Source organism: Aethina tumida, chromosome 4 (genome assembly GCF_024364675.1).
Source record: "Aethina tumida isolate Nest 87 chromosome 4, icAetTumi1.1, whole genome shotgun sequence".
Lineage (NCBI taxonomy): Eukaryota > Metazoa > Arthropoda > Insecta > Coleoptera > Nitidulidae > Aethina > Aethina tumida.
Genome location: NC_065438.1, coordinates 10,908,640 through 10,930,484, shown reverse-complemented (window position 1 = coordinate 10,930,484; position 21,845 = coordinate 10,908,640). Strand labels below are relative to the sequence as shown.

Below are 21,845 nucleotides of genomic sequence, written 5' to 3'. Positions count from 1 at the left end.
ACAATTGTCCCGGTAAACCGCGTGACCGGGCCGTCACGTGCGCCCGTTGAACGGGACGCGGGCGCATTGGGGGTGCGCGACGCTCACGATGGGAGTGGCCACGATCGCGCAGTGACACACCGACCGCGAGTGGCAGAACAACACCGTCCGATCCCGTCACAACCGATCATCCTGTGGTGTGAAAGACAATCGCGATTGTTGCCCGTCGAATAGTCGGTAATACAGTGAACGAGGGCCGGCGGAAAAGCGCGTCGAGGTTCTGTGCTGTGACTGGTACGGTTTTTCAGTGGTTTTCCAGTGTGACGTTTCGGGGTTATCGATTCCAATGGTGGCTTCGGTGGCTGTCCGGTGGATGTGCCGTTGACTTCACAGGCCCGACCGTAAGTCCGATTATCAGATTGAGGACGTTTAACGCCCCGAACGCGGATCATTGGCGTTCGAGGTCGGATTTATTTGCGGTGGCGCGATCAGCTGTTCCATCCTCTCCGACCATCGGACGCGGGAAACGCCATGGTGCCGCAACCCTTAAGACCCTACGTTTGTGGTGTGGTGTCTTTGGGGGCAACAGTTTTGCCGTGGCGAATCCCTCTGTGTTTACGGTGGTAAAAATACGCTGCTACAGTTCTATAAATAACGCCAGATTAAGGCCGATGAATCGTAACAAGTTTAATAAATGGTCGGAGACGATTCTTCTCGTTCTAGATCTGGACTGTCGCTCGTTAATCGAGTTTTGTTGTTGTGAAAATTGGGGCGAACTCCTCTCGCTATTTTTTGGGCAGTTCTGGTGTGAGGTTATGGCCTTTTGGGTCGTTAAACTGATTCTAGAAAATTCTCTTTTTTTTCTCAATTTTTCATATTTTTTAATTGAAATCTTTAAGAATGGAGAGAACAGTTTTATTAAATTAACAACAATGTTGTTAATTATGTAAAAAAAGTTAATAAACGTCATTGGAATCAAGTAAATAAACAGTGATAATTGATGAGAAACTGAAAATGTTGAATGTGTTAATGGGAAACACGCCTCCAATATATTTTTTTTCATTTTTACTTTAATACATTAATATAACAATATATTTGTTTAAAACTAATGATTATTTAATAATTATTATAAATTTGTTTTGTTAGTTTAACAAATGAATATTTAAATTAGTATCATTGATATTATTGACCAGTAAGTCAATTAAAATTGTTGTACATATTATTATTATTACATAAAGCAGTTTTAAACGTCTGTGAAAATTTATTGACTGTTCCTTAAGAATAATTGTGTCAATTGTAATGTTAATAATTGCATTGTAATGATGAGTTTTGTTAATATTTGCTTAAAATGATAATATTTGTTCAATGAATAACAAAATGTGTTTTACAAATATGAATTAATAAAAACAGATTTCTTACCTTGAATCTCAATAGTTTTAAAATTTGAAATATCTATTAGAACAATGAAAATATCAGAATAATAGATTGTTTATTATGCAAATTATATTATTTTTTATATTAAGTAGCTTAAAGTCCTTTATTAACGGTGGAAAATTAGTTACGTCATTTATAAATATTGTAAAAATGTTTTTTAAAGATAAAATAGTCATAAAAAGAGTGTGTGATTTAATTATTTGAATAATAGTCATATTTTTCGAAATGGCATATAAGATGATTTGAACTTAATTACTACTTAAACCTTTGTTGTTAAATATTTTTATTTAAATATTTAAAGAGTTTAAATATTCTATTTTTAGTCTGAAAACATGTTTACATTTTAATAAACTATTTCAAGAGTATTATTTAATGCCAAAATTTTTGGATGTCGCTAAAAAATGACAAAATGTCCACAGTAAATTTGTTAGCATCATTAAATTCCAGACGTACAAAAATGTTTTAATGTGTCGTTCAAATAACAAAAGATAACAACGATTATCTTGTGGGTTTTTTTAAAATTTAACAAGAGCACATAATATTTTAAACACGTCTCAATAATGGAAAATAATACTTAAGAATCCACTTAAGATAAACCGAGATTTAAAATAAAATAAAATGGAATAGAGATGATTAACATTAAAGAGAATTGACCGATTTTCGTTGCAGTCGTGACGATGTTCGAGGACCTGACGTAGTGCTCCAACCGCGGAGCCGTATCACTACCGTCGCCGCCGCCGACCGTCCACCCACCGTCCGCCTCCGCCCCGTCCGGAGTCCACGAGGACCATCGCCAGCCCGGAAACGGCCTCCGGCGCCGCCGCCGCCTCCGCCGCGATGCCGTCGGTGCTCGAGGAGATGGGCGGCGAGGCGGTGTTCACGCCCCTCGTCGACTCGGGCGGCATCCAGATCGTGCCGCCCAGTCCGACCGCCCGTCCCCTCAAGACGCTGCAGGACGTCAAGGCGCTGCTCCAGCAGGGCAAGCGGCAGGATCTCAAGCACGTGCTGCGCAACAACGCGTGGCCCGCCAACCATCCGATCAGACAGCATCTGTGGATACTGCTCTGTACGCAGCACCAAAACGGAAAAGGTGACATTCTTGCTCCCTTTGGGGCCCGACCAGTGTTTTAAGTATGTGTGGTTGTTCGTAGGCACCATGATGGAAGGCTTCTACAGGGAAATGGTGACGCAGGTGTTCGGCAGTCAGGACCTGCCGGACAAGCCGATGAGTTTGCCGCCGTTCGTCGAGCCGAGTCACTGTCAGTCCTACTACATGACGCACAAGGGCAGGAACGTGACGGACCGCGTGGTCAGCGTCTTGGGATACGCCTGTCCCGACATAGTCTACAGTCCCACCATCTACCCCATTTGCGCACTCCTTCTTCACTACATGTCCGGTAGGCACCCATTTCTTTATCTTTAATTTGTTGTTGGGCTGCGCAGTCGACCCACTGCGCAACTGGAGGGCGTGGCCGTTGCCACGCTCGTGCCTTCCGAGCATTATATACGAAATTGGATCGAAACAGGATCTAAATAGAAACGAAAACGCGCTTGCACAAATAAACCGTACGCGAATTCATAATCCACTCGGAACGCGATAAAACTTAATTGCCGCACATTCGCATTCTAAACTTAGACCGCTGTTTGTTTGCCTTTTAACAGTTGTAAAATTTCGAGTTTATAAATCGCAACGATTGGAAATGAATCGCGACAGAGATCGACGTGACCAATTTATTGTTCGATGGCACGATACAATTTTGTTGGGTGCGACTCCATGTTTCTTGGATTCCTGCCAATCGGTTTATACATTTTTTTTTTCTCGCTCAGGAACTTCCACATAAAAATAACTTGGACCGTTTTTCGTCGTCGTTGCCTTTTTGTAATTTCGTTTTCGGAATTTTCAATTTCCGGGTACACTTTCGGTTACGGGGAAAAGATTTGTTCGTGGTAATTTTTGATGAGATGAGATGATGAGGCTGTACCGAAATAAATATTTATCAATATCATTTGTTTTTGTTATTAGATTACAATTGTATTAATTTCCATTATAATAATCAATTACGTAACATTTTTCTGCTTATCATTATCGACCAGAGGTGTGTGTAATTAATTAGTTAAGCGATCTGGATTGAAAAATATTGATTCAACTGGGTCAACATTTACAATGGCTGTGATAATTGATTTACATACATTAACAGTGAAATGAAATAATCGAATAGAAATGTTCTGTGAAACAATAACGTAGACCAGAACAAAGTTTTATACTGGGTGATTCACCAAACTTATCCATTATGGTACATTTAAGTTTATGGAGAATGGATAAAGGAATTGGTCTGAAATTTTTATAGTAATCGTAATTTGACTTGAAATATTTTTTAATTTATTTTTAACAAATTTTAATTTCCGGTTTCTCCAGAAGTGGTATTTTCAATGGAACACCCCGTATATTTTTGGGTTTTTAAATTCTATATCTAATCGCTGTATCATATCCTATATCTATATTGAGTTAATTAATATCTTTTAAAACAATTTGACTGATAGTTTAATTAAAGTGTTTGTAAAGCCACCAACTTTAATGTTGGAAAGTTTATTTTTGGCATACACGTTGAGCAAGAACCATCCTATAAGGAGTTAATATTAGTACCAAATTTTATACAGAGTGTTTGTAATTTACATTTAATTTTGTGTATTTTAAAACATCAATGATATTGTTAGTTTCAGTGAAACACCCTGTATATTTTTGATTTTTAAATTTTATATGTAATTACAAATAAAATGGTTATATTATGTCCTATACCTAAACCTAATAGTTTTCGAGTTATTAATATTTTTCAAAAAATTTTGACAGATTGATGGTCCAATTAAGGTGTGTAATTTGTAGACACAAATTTTGATGTTGTTTTTGACATTCACCTTAATCAATGTTTATCCTATAAAGAATCATTATTAGTACTTTTAAATTTTATACAGGGTGTTTATTTTAGAGATTTTACAAAAAATGTATATTAATGATGTCAGCTTATGTTTTAAGTTGCATTACTGGTACTTTTAAAATTTGTAAGTACTAATAATATCTTCTTATAACCCTTGGTAAACTTGTAAGTCAAAAATTAAGTTTCTAGCATCAAAATTTTGTAACTTCACAGACATTTTAGTTGTCTAACTATAAAGTAGTTAAATCAATTAAAAATTCGAGAATATACAGGGTGTCCTGCGAAACCGGAAAAGAAATCTTGTTCAAAATCAATGAATTAATACCCTTTTCCTTTCTCTATAAACTTCCAATGAATAAATTGGGTGAATCACGCTGTAGATGAAGTAAAAAGGAGCGAAGGAAAAGCACAACTGAAAGTGAATGTTGTGACTGAGTTCTCCATTTTGGACAGGATATACCTTGTTGTGGTTAATTGTTGTTGTTCGCTAACGTGAATTTATTTCGACGCGCGGACACTAATAAAATAATTTGTAAATTTTATTGCCGTGTTTCGTTCCCGACCGTATAACGGACGGGAGCGTGTGTTTTGCCGTTTAAAATTTACTGCAACGACCATTTTTTAATGGAAAAAACTCATTAAAAACTCGGATTAAAATTGCTAATGGTTCTCATGAAAAATGCATGTAGTTAATACATATTTTCCGTATATTAGAATGCGTCACAGAAAACGCCTAATCTGAACGAGTGATGACTTGGGACTCCTGCTTCTTGGAAAACTGGTCAATTACTATTAATAGATGGGTGACTCAGGGCTTTCTTCATTTTTTTCCAAGCCAAACGGATTTTTTTCGAATTAAGCCGCACTTAAAAATACAGAGATTGGTTTGACAGAGTTATTCCCACCTACGTTTCTGAATGTTCGATGCACACGGCCGTGATTGAGCCTTTGTTACTGATATCTTCGTTTATTAATTAACATATGTTCGATATCGGCAACAAAATGCGATTGTAAACAGACGATAGACGACGGGGACGGCGACGGCGACGGCGACGGCGACGGTCACGCAGTTTTTCCCCGCTTAATTAATGTTTGCCTCGACACACACACGTTCCTTACTTGCAGCATTTCTTTTTTAAAAATAGCGAGGCTAGTTTTGAAATTGTGTTGTTGGAGGCGTAGTAAACATTTGTTTTTATCTCGACACAAACAAACGGAGAGAAAGAGTCCGGATTGATAAGACCTTTTAACTGTTTTGTTTGCGTTTTCGGTGCGGCTCAAAATCACGAGTTCAACTAACTCCATCTCGCATCTCGCTTTCCAATGCGCTTGATTGGATTGTTTTTTTCAAATATGAAATGCTAATAAAATAGACGGACGATTTTTTCACTTGTGACATCATACGTTTATTTTGGTGCCCTGTTTATTTTTGTTTTTGCAATTTGTATTGTGTTATTAATAGCTTTCAATTGGGAGGAATGTTGGAAAATGTTTTCTTTCTGCAAATTTAATAAAATAATATTTGTTCGATCAGATTATTTCGGAATATGCAGATAAAACAATTAACATAATTAATAGATAATCTGAACCATCCGTTAAAGTAATGGCTGTGGGATGATAAGAATACCGAATCGGGCTCATAATTTCAGGAAATGTTGGTACTCACAAGATACTTTGATGCTGCAAGTCTCAGATGTTTATCTGTTACGGTTTCTGAATAAATCAAAAAATACTGATAGTCTGTAAAAATTGTTATTCTCAGCACCCTGAATAAATTGATCTAAATACCGGATATGTTTGGGAACACGATGATAGCTTCTAGGAAAAAAAATAAGAACTATATCTGTTTATAAGAACTAAGAAAAACGAGGTTATTTTCTTAATTTTGATTTTTAACCATGTTACGATGACGATAAAAATATGAAATTATCGTTTTTGAATTCCTCATTCAATTTTCGATGTTATGAGCTTCGGAAATTTTTTTTGCTCAAAAATCGATTTCTTTTTATGATTTAACTCTTGAAATGATAAAATACAGAACTTTAAAGTTAAAGGAAAGTTTAAATTCTCTAAAACGTATATAAACAATAGTATTTTATGCTGATTTAATCATTATAGTTAGAAATAAAGTTTATAATAATGATTAGAGTTCATTATATGAAGTACAATTATTTTTATATGAGTGTTCCTATTTTATTCTGTTGTTTTCATCAGTACAATAATGGTAAAACTTTTGTATTTTATCATTCAACAGTTAAATTATGAAAAGAAATCGATTGGTTTTTAGATCAATTGATTCACAAGGTTCTGATAATAACAATTTTTACAGATTTTTAGTATTTTTTGATTTATTCAGAAACGGTAAGAGATAAAGATCTGAAAGTTGCAGCATCAAAGTATATTATGTGTACCAACATTTCCTGAAATTATTGTTGTAGCCCGTCTTTGTTTATTATTATTAATCCGGCAAGTAAAATTATTTCAGCAACGAAATAAAGAAATTGTTGCTGTTCCGAAAATTGAATGTATTCGCACGTTTCGACGAGCATATACACATGTCACAAGTCGGTTATCAGCGTTTTGTGTGCCTCTTCACCGTTATCTCGTTGCACAAACAAAGCTGTCGAAAAAATAAAAAAAAGTGGACTCGGTGGAATGAGAAAAGGAGCCGGAAACGGTTTGCGAAGAATTTCGTTCGTGGCGGCCTTGCGTTCGCGTTATCGCGATAGGAAAATGACATCGGGCCCAATTTAGCTGTTTAAAAGCAATAAAAATTGTCTCGAGAAACACATTCCCTACATATGTAATCCTTTCTCGCTGTGTGTGTGTGTGTGTGTGTGTGTGTGTGAGTGTAAACATTTGTTAAATTGTTACATGTAAATTGGCGGAGGCTTTTTCGCACTGCGCAATATTCAATTAGTTTTACCACTAAATGTTCTTTTTCCTTTTTCGCATCTTTGTTATTGAGGGGGCCATTTTTATTGTGTTGTTTTAGTGGGTGGGTTGATAACACTAGTTTATAGTTTATGGCAAATTCCAGGTACAATGGATCAAAAACAAATTTGCCACCATAAAAGTTTCCGTAATCCGAAAATGTTAATGACATGTACAAATAACACCAAATTTTTATTTGATTTTGACTGAGTTGAACTGTAAAGTTCGTAAAACAATTGTCTATATGATTAAGTAATTATTAAAAATTATAGAAAAAGATGAATATATTATTTTTTAACATAATTATCATAGATAACGTTAGTTTACAAATTGGAGAATCATTCTGCTTTTTATATTTCATTACGACTTCCGTATAAATTTTGAAACACTAAACCTGAATCACACATTTTTGAACAATGTATTTTTAAATTTGTGGAGTTGCTCCAATATTTTTGAGTGTAACTCGAGAACTAATCGTCCGAATTGACTAAACACTCATTCAAATCAAGGATAAATGAACTTTCTACAACTTTGATTTATACAACTTAATGGTTTCATTAAAGTGTCTGTAAAACCACCAACTTCGAAGTTGGAAAGTTTATTTTTGGCATACACGGTAAGCAAGAACCATCCTATAAGGTGTTCATATTAGTACTCCCAAATTTTACACAGGGTGTTTGTTATTTACATTTAATTTTGTGTATTTAAATACATCAATGACATTGTTATTTTCAGAGGAACATTCTGTATATTTTTGATTTTTAAATTTTATATGTAATTACAAATAAAACGGTTATATTATGTCCTATACCCAAATCCAATATTTTTTGTGTTATTAATATTTTCCTAAAAATTTTGACAGATTGATGGTCTAATTAAAGTCTGTAATCTGTAAAGACACCAATTTTAATGTTGGAAAGTTTATTTTTGACACTCACCTTAACCAAGAATTATCTTATAAGGTACCACCATTAGTACTTAAATTTTATACAGGGTGTTTATTATAAAGATTTTACCCTATTTATTATCATAGATAACGTTAGTTTAATCAAATTGATCAATTAAATTTCAAACTGTACCCTAAAATGTTGAACAACTCCGAAAAATTAAAAATAGTAAAATTAAAATACATTTTTTGTAAATACTTCTATAAAAAAAGTATAATTTATCATGTTTAGTGAGCAAATATTCTATATATTAATTATCCTATTCATGATCAATTGATTTTATATCCGGTGAAAACAGTGGACACTCTATTTCTCCAATTTTACCTTCTTTAAGAGCATCCAGGGCCGTTTGAATTCGATATGGGTGAGCAATCCTCTCATAAAGGTTATACAGTAGGTTAAATTATATGATCTGTGTACATTTGTCCAGTCATTGTGACAGGGGAATGTATCCAACTGTTCTCCTTTCACATATGATTCCATCTTAAAAAATGACGTTCATCACTCTCTTTTCATCTGAGAAAAGAACATTTGACCATTGAGGCATAAGTCAATTTTGATGAACTTGGGTTCATTCCAACGTTAGTGTTCTGTGTCTAAGTAATAGCCCAGGCATTATTAAAGGTCTTAGATTGTAATCGACCAGTAACGATCCTTCTGAATTAAGTTAAGAAATACGTGGTCTGATCATTACTTCTAAGACTACCAACAGTTATCCAAGTATTTTTCACAACCAACTACGTACTAGTTTTGTCCAACAATTGTCTCTTTGAGATATGTTTTGAGGTCTAGTTCCTACTCCTTTCGTTGTGCCGTTGAATAATCCTGTAACTGAACTGTGAGTAATTTATCTAAATGGCAAACTTTCCTATAACTTTAACTGTACACAATTAAATGTTCTTTTTCTAACAGATACACACCTACAATGTTTGAATTAAATTTAAACTGTAAATTCATTACTTACAAGAGAAATATAGGTTAAAAATTTTGTCTATTTGCCTTTCAGATCTTAATTTATGAAAAATACCGTTTTAACAGACCAATATGTGCCCCCAAATAATCTAATAAAAATAAATGGCTTTTTGGCAGATATTTCAAATACCTTACGAATTTTTTCTAAGAAAAAACTCGATATCAAAGTTTAATTAGTCATCATGCAAATCGTTTGCAGGACGTGCTAAATTATTGTGCAATGTTTCGCAATTAAACATTTGCCTGCCTCAATAAAATTAATTAACGATGAAATTAATAGTTCTTCGCCCGTACTATAAAACATGTTGCCAAGGCGTCCGGATGATATCGATCCTCACCTTCCTTCCTCAACCGTCTGCGACCCTCAACCACCACATCGTCCCCTTTGTGACCCGGAGACTCGGTTCACGGACCGGGCAAAAAAAAAAAGAAAAACCCGCGGAAAATCGATACGAGACGAACGACCACGAAAAGAGGGAATCTGCGATAAGTGGGCTTACACGAGTTTCACATTTTGGGAGACTTATATGATAATTAATGATTCCAGTGGGAATCGCTAAATTAATTAAAGGCGATATCATTGCGGACGTGAAATGTTGCCCATGAGTAATCGATATAAATGGATTGTTTCATGGTGTGTCGAATGTTTTATTAGTATTATCGTATTTTCGTTAATTAAAACTGATGCAATCACGGCGGTCGAGTTGAAATTGACAAAATCACGATCAGATTATTATTATTATTGTTGTTGTGTTGTTATCGTGGTCACAAATCAGAAAAGCCGAATGCCAAGCAGACGCTCGGACGGTTTATTTATAAAACGAAAATCCAAAGCGAAAATTCCAAATGGATCCGATAACTGAAATGTTCGGGTTCGATTTTAACGAGTTTCGCATTAAGTGCAATTCGGTTTTTATGGGTTGGACGAAAATAGAAACGTTCGAGAGTGGATTATCTTACGCAATTCGCGATTTAATAAACCCAATGCCATGTCGAAATGCTCATCAACGTTTTTATTTTTAAACAATTTTCAGCCAAACGGAGCAGCCAGTTTAAGGGTAATGGCCTCTTCGATTTTCGCCCGGCCTGGCCGAGAACGTGCCTTGCCCTGACAACAACTTAATGTGGAAAGCGACCCACGATCGATTTCTCATCATCGTCCGAACTTTGAATAATGCTAAATGTTTCCACACTTAATTTTAATCAGTTCTTTTGAACTGGACGAGTCAAATTACTGAATTATTCAGCGTAACTTAATATTTTAATGGCTACGACGAAATGTCTTTGTTAGAATCCACTAGATTATTCAGAATAGTTTAGTCATTAAGTGGCTTCATTTTGTTTTTAATTGATTAAAACGCTCGTAAGGAATTTAAAAGGTGGGTCCGGCGCATCCACCATAATTCGCCTTTTCAGCTCCTCACCTTAGACGGACCTGAATAATTGACATCAAACAACCCCGAACATGTTCACGTCGCAATAACAAACCTTTAAATTATTCATCGGGTCTAAAACTCAAATAAACGAACCGTGCTATTTTTACGACGCCCCGTCTATTGACAATGCGGTTTTTCATTCAGTTTTCGAGCGCCATAAATTTGTCATTGATTGTTGATCGATACGTTTGTGTTTAACGTTCGTGCCTCTCTCTTTGTTTCAGAGGAAGACTGCTACCATTGCATGGCCAGCTTGGTGGCTTCGAAGGAGAAGACGTTCATCACGCAAACGAAACTGCTGAACGAGGTCACGTGGAAAACCGTCATGCAGATCAGCAAAAAACACGTGGTACGTTCGAATTCGAGAAGGAACCGAACTTGTGCACCTTGACATTATTGAAATTCACATTTTTTTAACGCTCGTGATGTTTATTTTTCTGTTGGCGACCTCTTATTTATTGTTTTTGCAAACATACGTTCGGGTGTCTTGTGTACGAAATAATTATCGGTCTCGATATGATTTTCGTTGGTTTAATGGGAATCTTGGATTCGATCCAAGGATGAACTGATGATAAGAATTCCTCAGTGCAGTCACACTGGTTTTCTCCAAGAAATTTCTAACAGAAATGACTTTTATATATAAAAAATCCGTAGAATTTGAAAATATTAATGGTTTTCTAAAATTAGCTAACGTTTTTGAAATATCTGCCAAAAAGTCGTATTTATTCGAATTGAAATAGCTTGAAACATATATTGGTCAATAATAATAGGAATTTACTCTGGCATTTAGTAAAAGGAAGATATCAATTCATTAAGTAAATGTATGACTATGATAGTTCCATGACTTTATAACTGAAAATGAAATAATTTTTCGTCCATTTAAATGTATTTCCAACTTTCAAAAATAATAAATTGCAGTGAGTCAAAAATATATTATTTACTTGGTTCTATATGTGTAACATTTTCTCGTATTTGCTTACCAGATAATAAGAAACTGACTGAAATGTCCAGATCAACTTTTTAAGACATTCATTGCCACGAATCGTATTTTGGTACCTCTGACCGTACCTGACATTGACTTTTTCCTAAAAATACTTGTAACAACTAAATTGCAAACAAAATAATATACAGAATGAATCACCAACTTATTCATTAGAAGTTTTTGGAGAATTTTGTTATTTCCAGTGTGTATTTTTGATTTTATATTTACACAATTACATTGTTATTTTCAGTGGCACACCCTGGAAATGTTTGATTTTTCAATTTTATATGTAATTATAAATAAAACAGTTTATTATGTCTTATACTCAAACCCAATAGTTTTGAGTTATTGATATTTTTCAAAAAATTGTAGCTGATGGTGTAATTAAAATATTTGTAAAGGCACTAACTAAATGTCCTATACCTAAATCAAATAGTTTTTCAGTTATTTATTTTATCCAAAAATTTTGACAGATTGATGATATAACTAAAATGTCTATATAGTCGTCAATTTTGATGCTGAAAAGTTTATTTTGGATATACACGTTAACCAAAAATCATTCTATAGGGAGCCATTATTAATACATTAAATACATTTTTAATTACATTAAATTTTATAGATCTTAACATAACAATATCTTTTTTATTTTCAATGTGTGTTTTAGCATAATTAAATTAAATATTTAGATTTCACATTTTCTATATATATAAAATGCACATTAACGGATATTTTATAAATGGATATAAAAGTAATACTCATTTTCCTAAGTGCAGTATGCTACAAGTTAGCATTTGTTTTTATGTAACAGCTAATGATTCTTTAATTATTTTTAAATTAAAAGTAGAATAAACAATACAATAATTTATTCATCTTCAGACATCGTTTGTAGTTTATTTTAAAACTTTTTTTGGCAAAAAGGCTTTATTTAGTACTTCCTAGCTGTCAGTAATCTTTTCGTAAACCTTTTTTAATAATATCCTTAAGATGAAAGTGAAGGAGTCTTAAGTTAGGTGACCTTGAAGACTATTTCAATGGTTACCTCTGCTAACATAGTTATTGATGTTTTAAAATTCACAAAGTTCTATCAATGGTTCCTTATAGGATGATTCTTGAATAACACATATACCAAAAGTAACCTTTTTTTCTTCAAAAAATATTGAGTTTAGGTGTAGGACAGAGTATGAAAATTTTATTTGAAATTATGCGTAGAATTTAATAAAATATAAAAAGTGTTCCACTGAAAACAAGAAAATTGAAGGCATTTCTTGCAAATCGAAAAATCAATACATTTTCCCATTCTCCATAAAACTTTCAATTAATAAGTTAAGTGAATCAATTATTTTATAGAAACAGTGATATTAAAGAAATTTATAGTAATTCACTAAAGGTTGGTATATTTTCAGCAATTTAATTAAGAGAAATATTATAGATTCCGGCTGAAATTTGTCAAAATGTATAAACCAGTGTAACGGAGTCAAGAACCAAGATCAGTTTGTTTGTACGACACGAATTCCAATCGGATTTATTTGGAAATTAAATAAACCGAAGCGTCGGCCGCAAAATAAATAACTTTATTTTTAATTTGTCTTGTTTTTATTTCTCTCCACTTCGTTTCGCAAGAGGGAAAATCCGATCGATTTGTTCGCGTGAGCGACCCACATCCGTCGTTTCCATACAAACTGAGAAACGTCGACGGACTGGAACGGGACAAAGCGCATTGGCGTAATTAAGGAAGTTGCGTGTAGGAGAGACGCTGCTCCAGGATGTCGTATTTCATCCAATTGGCGCGGCTCCTTCTCCTCCTTCCACGCACACACACACACACACGTTAAACGGCCCAAATTACAATTCGCATCGTTCTGCAATCTCGACCCTGAACGTTCTCGTCGTTTTCTGCAACGGATTTCTTTCCAACACTCGCACGTGTCTTTCGGCACGTACTTACGCTGCGATTTAATTAACCGCCGTTCGAATCGATGAGAGAACATTCAACTGTTCTTACGAATTTCGTCCAATTTACGCCCACTGGAAAAGTGTCGAAACACCTAAATTTCCCCACCCGCGGCTCAATTAACGAAAATGATTTATCGCAGTTTTTCATTAGTGCACACCATTAATTAGTTAATTAATTAGTTTTTCTCTTGACGGAACGCATCCATAATTCACGCGTTCAATTAACGGGTTTCATTTTACTCGCATTATGTCATATAATGTGTGTGGAAAATTTACTCCTAAATTGGACGTATCAATTTAACAGTTAACGGCTGATTATCATATTTAGTCGGTGGGCGACGTCGAACAATCCCATTTTCCCCGCCGTCGCATGCAATAAACGACTCATTTCGTTTCAGAAAGGAGCCACCGGATTCATACAGCGTCACTGCACCAGTTCGAGGGCCGAGACCATCTACAAGGACTGGATATGGTGGATATTCCAGGGCCTGCCCTTCCACCATCTGATCCGCGTGATGGACTGTTTCTTCCACGAAGGAATCAAGGTGCGCCCAATGTTTTAACACATTTTTTGTCGCCGGCCCGGATCCCGCGGTCGCCGCTAAAAATACCGTGAGTGGCGGCCGGTGCAACCGCACCGGGACCGGCCTGCAATTGGCCATAATGTCCAAGGAAAGAAAGGTCAGGTAGGGCGCTATTTTCGGTCAAACCGCCAGTAGCGCATCAATCCTGCTCGACCACTAAAATCGTCAACGAAGCGCCCGAAAGCTCTGGAGGTGAACAAAAGTCCCAACGAGAAACCGTCACCGAGGACACATGAAACCAACAAGTTTCTCCAAAATTCGAATGAATCACTTGCAATTCTCGTAGTGAGTGAAACGCGCCGCTGTATCGGGAATTTCTTCGATATATAAACATTCTATTTTTACGACATGCAGGTATATTAATATTTTCTTGGCTAAACGGGCCGACGATCGTGCCAACACGCATTTTTCACGCTTTTTTTCGCCCGTCGCACGGCGCGATATTTTTCGCCGATTGTTTTCGGCCGCAAAAAACCGTTATGTCCCCATAAAACACACGCTCACGTGGTTTGTGTTTGTGTCGGGTGCCAACTGAATGACACACACCCGTTCGCATCAATTTGTCTTTGAAACCGACGTCTTCCTTTTGCAGGTCTTTTACAGGATAGCGATGGCCATACTGATATTGTTTCACAAGAGCTCGTCGTCGTCGTCTTCCGAGTGGCAGGCCGAAATACAAAAGAACGGCATCGACGGCGCCCTCAACAAGTTCTGCAAAGAGATACCGGTTACTCCGCAGAAAGTATTAAAGGTAAACCAACTGCACGCTGGTTGCCTAACGGTAGGCAACCTCGAGTCTCGCCATCTATGGACGGTTGATCACATTGGAATTTTGTTTAGGTGGCGTTCGGGATTAGAGGACTGAGCACCTCGTCGATATGCCGCATCTTCATTAAGACTGAAATGCTCCTCAAGAGCAAACATGTGATAATGAACAAGCCCCTGTTGCCGAAGTCACGGTCGACGGACAACCTGCCGACCAGCCAGAGCCAGACCAACATACAGATGGTGTCGCACACTCTCACCATTCGCGAGGTACATAATCCACTTTAATTCGCCCCTAACTGAATTTTACGTACATGATGTATGGTTTGGTTTTTGGTTTATATTATTTGTGTGTCTGTGTTCTTTGGAAGAGTTCGGTCGATTCCAGTTGGCTCGTGTGTTTACATCTACTGTAGAATTCAAATCAGAATCGAGCCTGAATGATTGATTGTACGTTTGTTAAATTTTATTTAAAACAATGCATGGAGGTTGCTCGAAGTGTTCATATTAATTAGTACACTTCAATCAATTTCTGAAAATATTTAAAATTGACAAGTAATATCGCCTCTAACTCTTTTTTTGTAGTTTTTGTAAACTTCGTTGTTTTTCTACTAAAACCGGTGAATGGTTTTCTTATCTATTTATTATTTTTTGTTAGTTTTATTTGTACATATTTTGTTTATTAGTTCGTTTTAATTTTCTAGGTTTGTACAGTATTTTAACTATTATTAACCCTCCAAAAATAAACAACAAACCCACACTACACAGAGACTTCCAGTGTCACCTTTCCACTTTTTGACATAATTCAACAGTTACACAAGTTGAATTATCTCAATAACCGAACCAAAAACAACAAGCCGACGCAAATTTTACTAGTTGTTTGTCCGGCTCAGTCAACAAATGATAATATGCACCTTAAAAGTGTTCAATTAAATAGACCACATTCGTTGGCTGCGCCCAAAAAACCACAACACTGTGTTTTTAATCAAATAAATGTGGACTTGTGTTTTTAGAGACATTCGTTTATACATTTCAGAGAATGTCCGAAGAGATGTACAATGACATGGTATTGTATTATTTTTCTAAACCTGAGTATGAGAATGTTTTTATTTTTATCTGTCCTGTGTTTAAAAAATGAGAAAAAAAAAAACACTCCAAAATTCGACCAGCCATTTCGCTTCTCCGAATCGGTGATCTCGGCATTTTTGGACGCTTAAGGGGAATAAAAAGCCAACACACAGAATTCGGTTTATTTTTAAGTAACGCTAAAAATAATTTTTTTCAGTAAATACGTCAATAACACAAACATGCACCTTCTCAAGTGTGTACTACATCTGTAAATGCACGAAGACTCAATTTCATTTTATTTTGATGGTTTTTATTGAGAAATGCTCACTGATTAGAGTGATTTATAGGGTTGTAGATATTGGCAACACAGAAAACTTTGGCTGAACGTTGTTTTATCAGTGTTCAAACATCGTAAATTAAAATCGATAGTCATTGTTAATTAACATTGTTATCTTTGGACCAAGATCACCGATTCAAAATTCGATGTTTAACCAAATCATCTCACTACATTATTTGCACAACTAAATCATCTAACTGTACTAACTGTGTACACGAACAAGTAAATCATCCCCCTTATTATTAATAACATCTGTACATTACATCACACCGTTTATGATTATTATTATTATTATTATTATTCGTTTGGGTTTTAATTTGATTTATTGTTTCTTTAATGAATATGCAAGACGATTTAACACGTGACGTTTTGGCACGTGAAAATCGTCCTTAACAAGGGACAATTCCGTATTCCCGTCACACGGGATCGTTAATTACCATTCCCAAATGAATTAATTGGCTCAGTCTCGTTTAATCGGTGTGTGTGCGTCTCCAATAGCTCAGTATTGGATCCGACCGCATCGACTCTTGTATCATCTGTGTTGTGTCGTATTTAGATGTTAATTTGATACCGAATTCACCGGCGAAAGCGTCGCAATTCGCCGAATTCTTATCGTTCTGGTGTTGTGTTCTGTTTCGTGCTGCCCCCGCAATATTCGGATTTAATAAATAATTAAGGGAGCACACTCGCCCGGTCCGAGATCGCTCTCGATGGGCATCTATCCGATACAGAACGTCGCATCGGTCATCCTCGATCATCAGGACGTAAGTGACTCGGTCCCGAACTGGGACATGCACACGCGAATGTTTATTTTGTTGCCCTGTATTTGAGCACGTACAATTTTGGTTTTTGCCCACTTGAAAAGTACGTACGTACTCATCTACCGCCAGATCGAAGACTCATTTGTAGTGGATACATGTAGTTTTTCATATAAACAAGTCGTTAGATCTCATCACCGCCATCCAATCCCCTCCACCAACATCATTTCGTGCATCCGCCTTTTTATATGCATTCGTCGTTCGATTAATTTAAAATTGGTCACGTCTAATTGCATGACTGTTTTTTTATTTGGTCGAGCACGTGTCTTCGCAAACTGTTGTGCATCAGTTGCGATTTGGCATAATAAAATTAGTGTCTGCATGCAGCTGAAGACTTAGATTTGTTGGTTGCAGCTTGTTACGATTTTGATTTACTCTAATCCGTTATAGTCTTGTTTATTTTTATTTTACTTTATTTTTATTTTCCGCAGTTTGTACGGCGCTTTCCTTGGATTTACCCGAAACTGGCGTTTTGAAAGTCACTTTTGCATCCTTAATTGCAGACGTTACTTTCAAACGAAGCCCACCCAAACGTTTATTTTCGTTTTCTATCGATCAGTCTAATCAGTCAGTCAGAGAGTACAGAAATAAACGGTTGGGTCAAGTGGTAAAGCTCAGTTTCGGCTTTAGTGGTCGTAAAAGGTCCCAAACTAATTGTTGTGTCTTTAGCTGTTGACGCTGTGGTCGTGGCTGCCGGTCAGGATCACGATGTACCAGCCGATCCTGCTGTACACGACCGAGGAGCATGGCTGCTCGCTGACCACGTTCTACGTGCGAGTGGAGCAGCACGAGCCCACGCTGCTCATGATCAAGACGTGCAATAACGAAGTGAGTATCTTAGACTTAGAAAAAATAATAACAAATACCACAATCATTCTTCTCCTTTCAGGTGTTCGGAGCGTATTGCTCGTCTCGATGGGGCGAGCGCAACGTGAAGGACGACCGCGGTAACAGGCAGGCGTACTTCGGCACAGGCGAGACGTTCCTCTTCTCGCTCTATCCGGAACGGGCCAAGTATCCGTGGGTAGGAATGGACGGCGACAAGGTGCATCACGCCGCCGAACTGTTCATGGCCGCTGATTCCAAGATGATCACCATCGGCGGAGGGTAATTATCCCTTCTCTAACTACTGTGATTAATTGGAACTGGGATGTTCGCCATAGGCATTTCCTTTACAAACATTTTTGGCATTGCCCGCAAACAATACGTCGGCTAAATACGTTGAAATTATTTCAATAGGCTTCATGCATATGCAAAGTGTTTCTAAAATAGGAGGTCCAAATGTTGAGAGCAAATAGGACAAGGTCAATAATGAAGAAAATCTAAACACATTTGCTGCCAAACTTACTCCTGAAGAAATTACACTGGTCATGATATGCCTTAAAAATTTCTTGAATTGGTTGGTTAGTGATCCCACATGGTTCCTGTAAATTTAATATCTAGAGATTGTGCCATCCAAGGCAAAACAATGATGGTTTGATATATAGTTTTATGTAGCCTTGTCCCATCAGGACATCAAACATAAGCAAAATCGACTTTTTAAAGTAAATTAGTCTCATCACCGAAAATTACCTATAAATAAATTTGGTTCCCTTTGCTCTGTTTCTTTAAATATTTTATTAGCATTATTATTTACCTTTATCATTTGATTATATTTACTCCCAAATTTTAAGCACATATGTAATGTAATAAACACCTTGTATATGTGATATATTAATACCCAGAGCCAGCAGACAGAACAATAAAACACCGAAACCTCGCACAGATACAGAAAACGAAACGAAATGTTTATTGGTAACTAATAAGCAAAAGGTATTACGTCCAAATGCGGGCTATTAATAGAACGCGCGCCGTTTCTGTTGTAACGTCCGACATTTGGAATATCGGAGCGACGCCGCCCGTTTTGTTTATACATTCAAATTGGAAAAATAAGTGACCGAGCTGCACGCCGTTATATTTTTAAACACGCATCGCTTCTTGCGAAACAACACTCCCTCTCCGACCACACTTTCAAATTTCGTAGTTTATTCAAGTATTAATTGAATCAAATCGATCTGGTTCCAACGAGATGTGGTTTGTTGCAGCGAGGGCCAGGCGATCTGGATGGACGAGAACATCCGTTACGGGAAAACGGACAGGTGCCAGACGTTCAACAACCCGCCCCTGTGTCCGAGCGGCGACTTCGAGATCCGCGTGCTCGAGGTGTACGGCTTCGCCACCGATCAGCTCAGCTAAACGACGACGCAGAGAAACGAGAGATGTATAATGGGGGATCAGAACATTCCGCCGCGCGAGGCTCCGTGGGTTTGGAGCCCTCGCCGGTTTTTCATTTTGTTTTCATTGTCATTTTCTTTTTAAAGTGTTTGTATAATTTTTCTGTCCCCCGCGGATGAATGACAAGTACTAGATCTAGTCGTTAACTTTAGTGTAATTTATGACAGAACATTTTTATGTACAACTTTAGTCCTTCTATTGATTTTATTTTTATTATTGTTTGTTTTTATTTTTCGGTGCGTTACAATTTTACTAAAAAAACTGGATAATGTATATATTGTATATTGTTATGTTGCGATTATGCCTGTGCGCGCGTTTATTGTGCCAAAAAGGTTTTAGTTTTATTATTATTATTTTTTCTAATCGTTCTGTCGCGCCGAATGTTTTGGTAATATTTTAGTTTGAGAATTTTTTATCTTATTTTATTTTATTTTATTTTATTTTATTTTATTTTACTTATTGACTAGATTTCAAATTTTATATGCTCGATTTATGTATATACATATAGATATACAATTTTTATTTATATTTACGTTGACATTTTAATGTTTTGTTTATTTATAGCATCATCACAAACCCGAAACAAGGTTTTAAGACAATACGACTTCATGATCCATTTTACGAGAGCATTTATCAAAACATGCGGTCGGTAGAAACGGTAAACGAGTATTTTTTGTGCTTCTTCAAATCAAACTTGTTTAAAGTATTGTTTTCCATTGTATAAAAAAGTAACAGATTTAAGTTGATCTTGTATATGTTATATATGATATGTTGCAGTATTTAATGTATATATTATTTTTTTCTGTTATTTCGTGGATGTTGTTTTAGAAGAGATTGACTGATTTTTAAAATATACACAATCAAAATCTTATGGAAAAATGTGTTCTATCCGTAGATTTCTAAAAATAGAGAACTAAAGTCGATAGATGAATAGAATTGTTGCTGTTTTGCTCATTTCATAGGCATATCATATCATAGTTGGAACATTGCATATAAGTTTCAGTTGTATTTTTGATATTTGTTAAGTTTTAAACCAAAAGTCTAATAATTGTTAGAGAACATTTTCGTTTAGGAACGAGTTTATTTAGAAGAGATACCTGACGCCTCAACGCCCATTTGTACAAAACGCAAAACATATTTGGGCATCTTGTTTGATTATTTCGGATGATTTTAGTAGATTGTTGGTTAATGTTTAATGTTTTTGCGAGCAGAGTTTATATGAAAAATTGTTTATAAATCGTTTTACTTGAACAAAATCGTCCCACAATCCGCGTACATGCGTATGGTTGCATTTGACGAGTGTAACATTCCCAATCGGTCGCGTTTTGCGGGAAGAAACGGGCTACTATTTTTCACAATTCACAATTTAACAATTCGAACAAGTATTATTGAGTATGAACCAAACCAAAAATTATTTATTCTTAATTGAACGACAGTCAATTTGTATTAGCAACGATATTTTCTATGGATAAACAAATTTTAGGGAGTAGAAAAGACAAGTCCGAGGTAGCGAAACGCTTCTTGTTTCAGATGCGGAACACCACAAACATCACACACGTAATTTTTATTATTATAGGTGTATGTCTTATCGGTGTGTCACAAATAAATGTACGACTCATAGAATATGATTTTTTGTATGTTCCTTGTGCATTAGTTATAGTAGAATGTGATGTGTAATTATTCAATGTTGAAATGTTAATCATATTGTATAGCCTATCTGTGTCCCACCCTTAAGATGCCTTGTAAATTTTCAATTGCTTGTTATATATAATTATATAAATTTATTATTATTATTATTATTATTATTATAATAGAGTATTGGAAATGATATTTATTTTAACCAAGCTATTTACTGTAGTCTGCCTTATCGTTTGTTGTTGCCAAGCCAGAAGCTCACACAACAAACAAAGGCTGTCTAACATTTTTGTTACATATGTTGTTGGTAAGCAATAAATGATGTGATAATTTTAGACAAGATTTTTAAATATCTGTTGTTTAGTTGCAGTACACGGTTGGTTAAACGGATGATTATTGAATTGATTCTAAACAAACATATTAGAACGTACTACATGTATAGGATATAAAAAAATCTTTGTCTAAATTGTGTTTATGTATTTTTTTAGAATGTATGCATTGTATTTCATTGTAAGCTTGTAACCAAGTTTTAAACATTCTCTGACTGTTTACTAGTAGTTACCAGTCCCGTTCTTTGTACTGATGTATCCAATGTATTATTATCAAGTGAGTGTTACTCAATCTCATAAATGTCTTTATATTATTGGTGTTTTTTATTTAAATTTCCTTCACCTATTATAAATTTATGTATCAGTCAGTAAATTAATAGTTATGGAAAAAATTCATTATTATTATACATGAAACGTATGATAGTTGCCCACGTTTGTACATATGCAACCAACGTTCCACGCAAT

At 35.7% G+C, this 21,845-nt stretch overlaps 1 protein-coding gene across 3 annotated transcripts; it reads left to right on the top strand.

The window, feature by feature from the left end:
- The first annotated feature begins 73 nt into the window (after nucleotides 1-73).
- Nucleotides 74-21,694, top strand: LOC109594191 (GTPase-activating protein skywalker-like). Of its 3 annotated transcripts, XM_049966636.1 has the most exons (12): nucleotides 74-380; nucleotides 2,083-2,503; nucleotides 2,565-2,810; nucleotides 10,860-10,984; nucleotides 13,969-14,115; nucleotides 14,747-14,905; nucleotides 14,995-15,189; nucleotides 15,956-15,985; nucleotides 17,002-17,088; nucleotides 17,812-17,970; nucleotides 18,032-18,249; nucleotides 19,227-21,694. In XM_049966636.1, the coding sequence occupies exons 2-12, from the start codon at nucleotides 2,251-2,253 to the stop codon at nucleotides 19,375-19,377; spliced, it is 1,770 nt and encodes a 589-aa protein (XP_049822593.1). In that variant the 5' UTR covers nucleotides 74-380; nucleotides 2,083-2,250; the 3' UTR covers nucleotides 19,378-21,694. The 3 variants fall into 3 exon arrangements, with proteins under 3 accessions (XP_049822593.1, XP_049822594.1, XP_049822595.1); XM_049966637.1 differs by lacking the exon at nucleotides 17,002-17,088 and having other exon boundaries at nucleotides 76-380; XM_049966638.1 differs by lacking the exons at nucleotides 15,956-15,985; nucleotides 17,002-17,088 and having other exon boundaries at nucleotides 77-380.
- The last annotated feature ends 151 nt before the right edge of the window (nucleotides 21,695-21,845 follow it).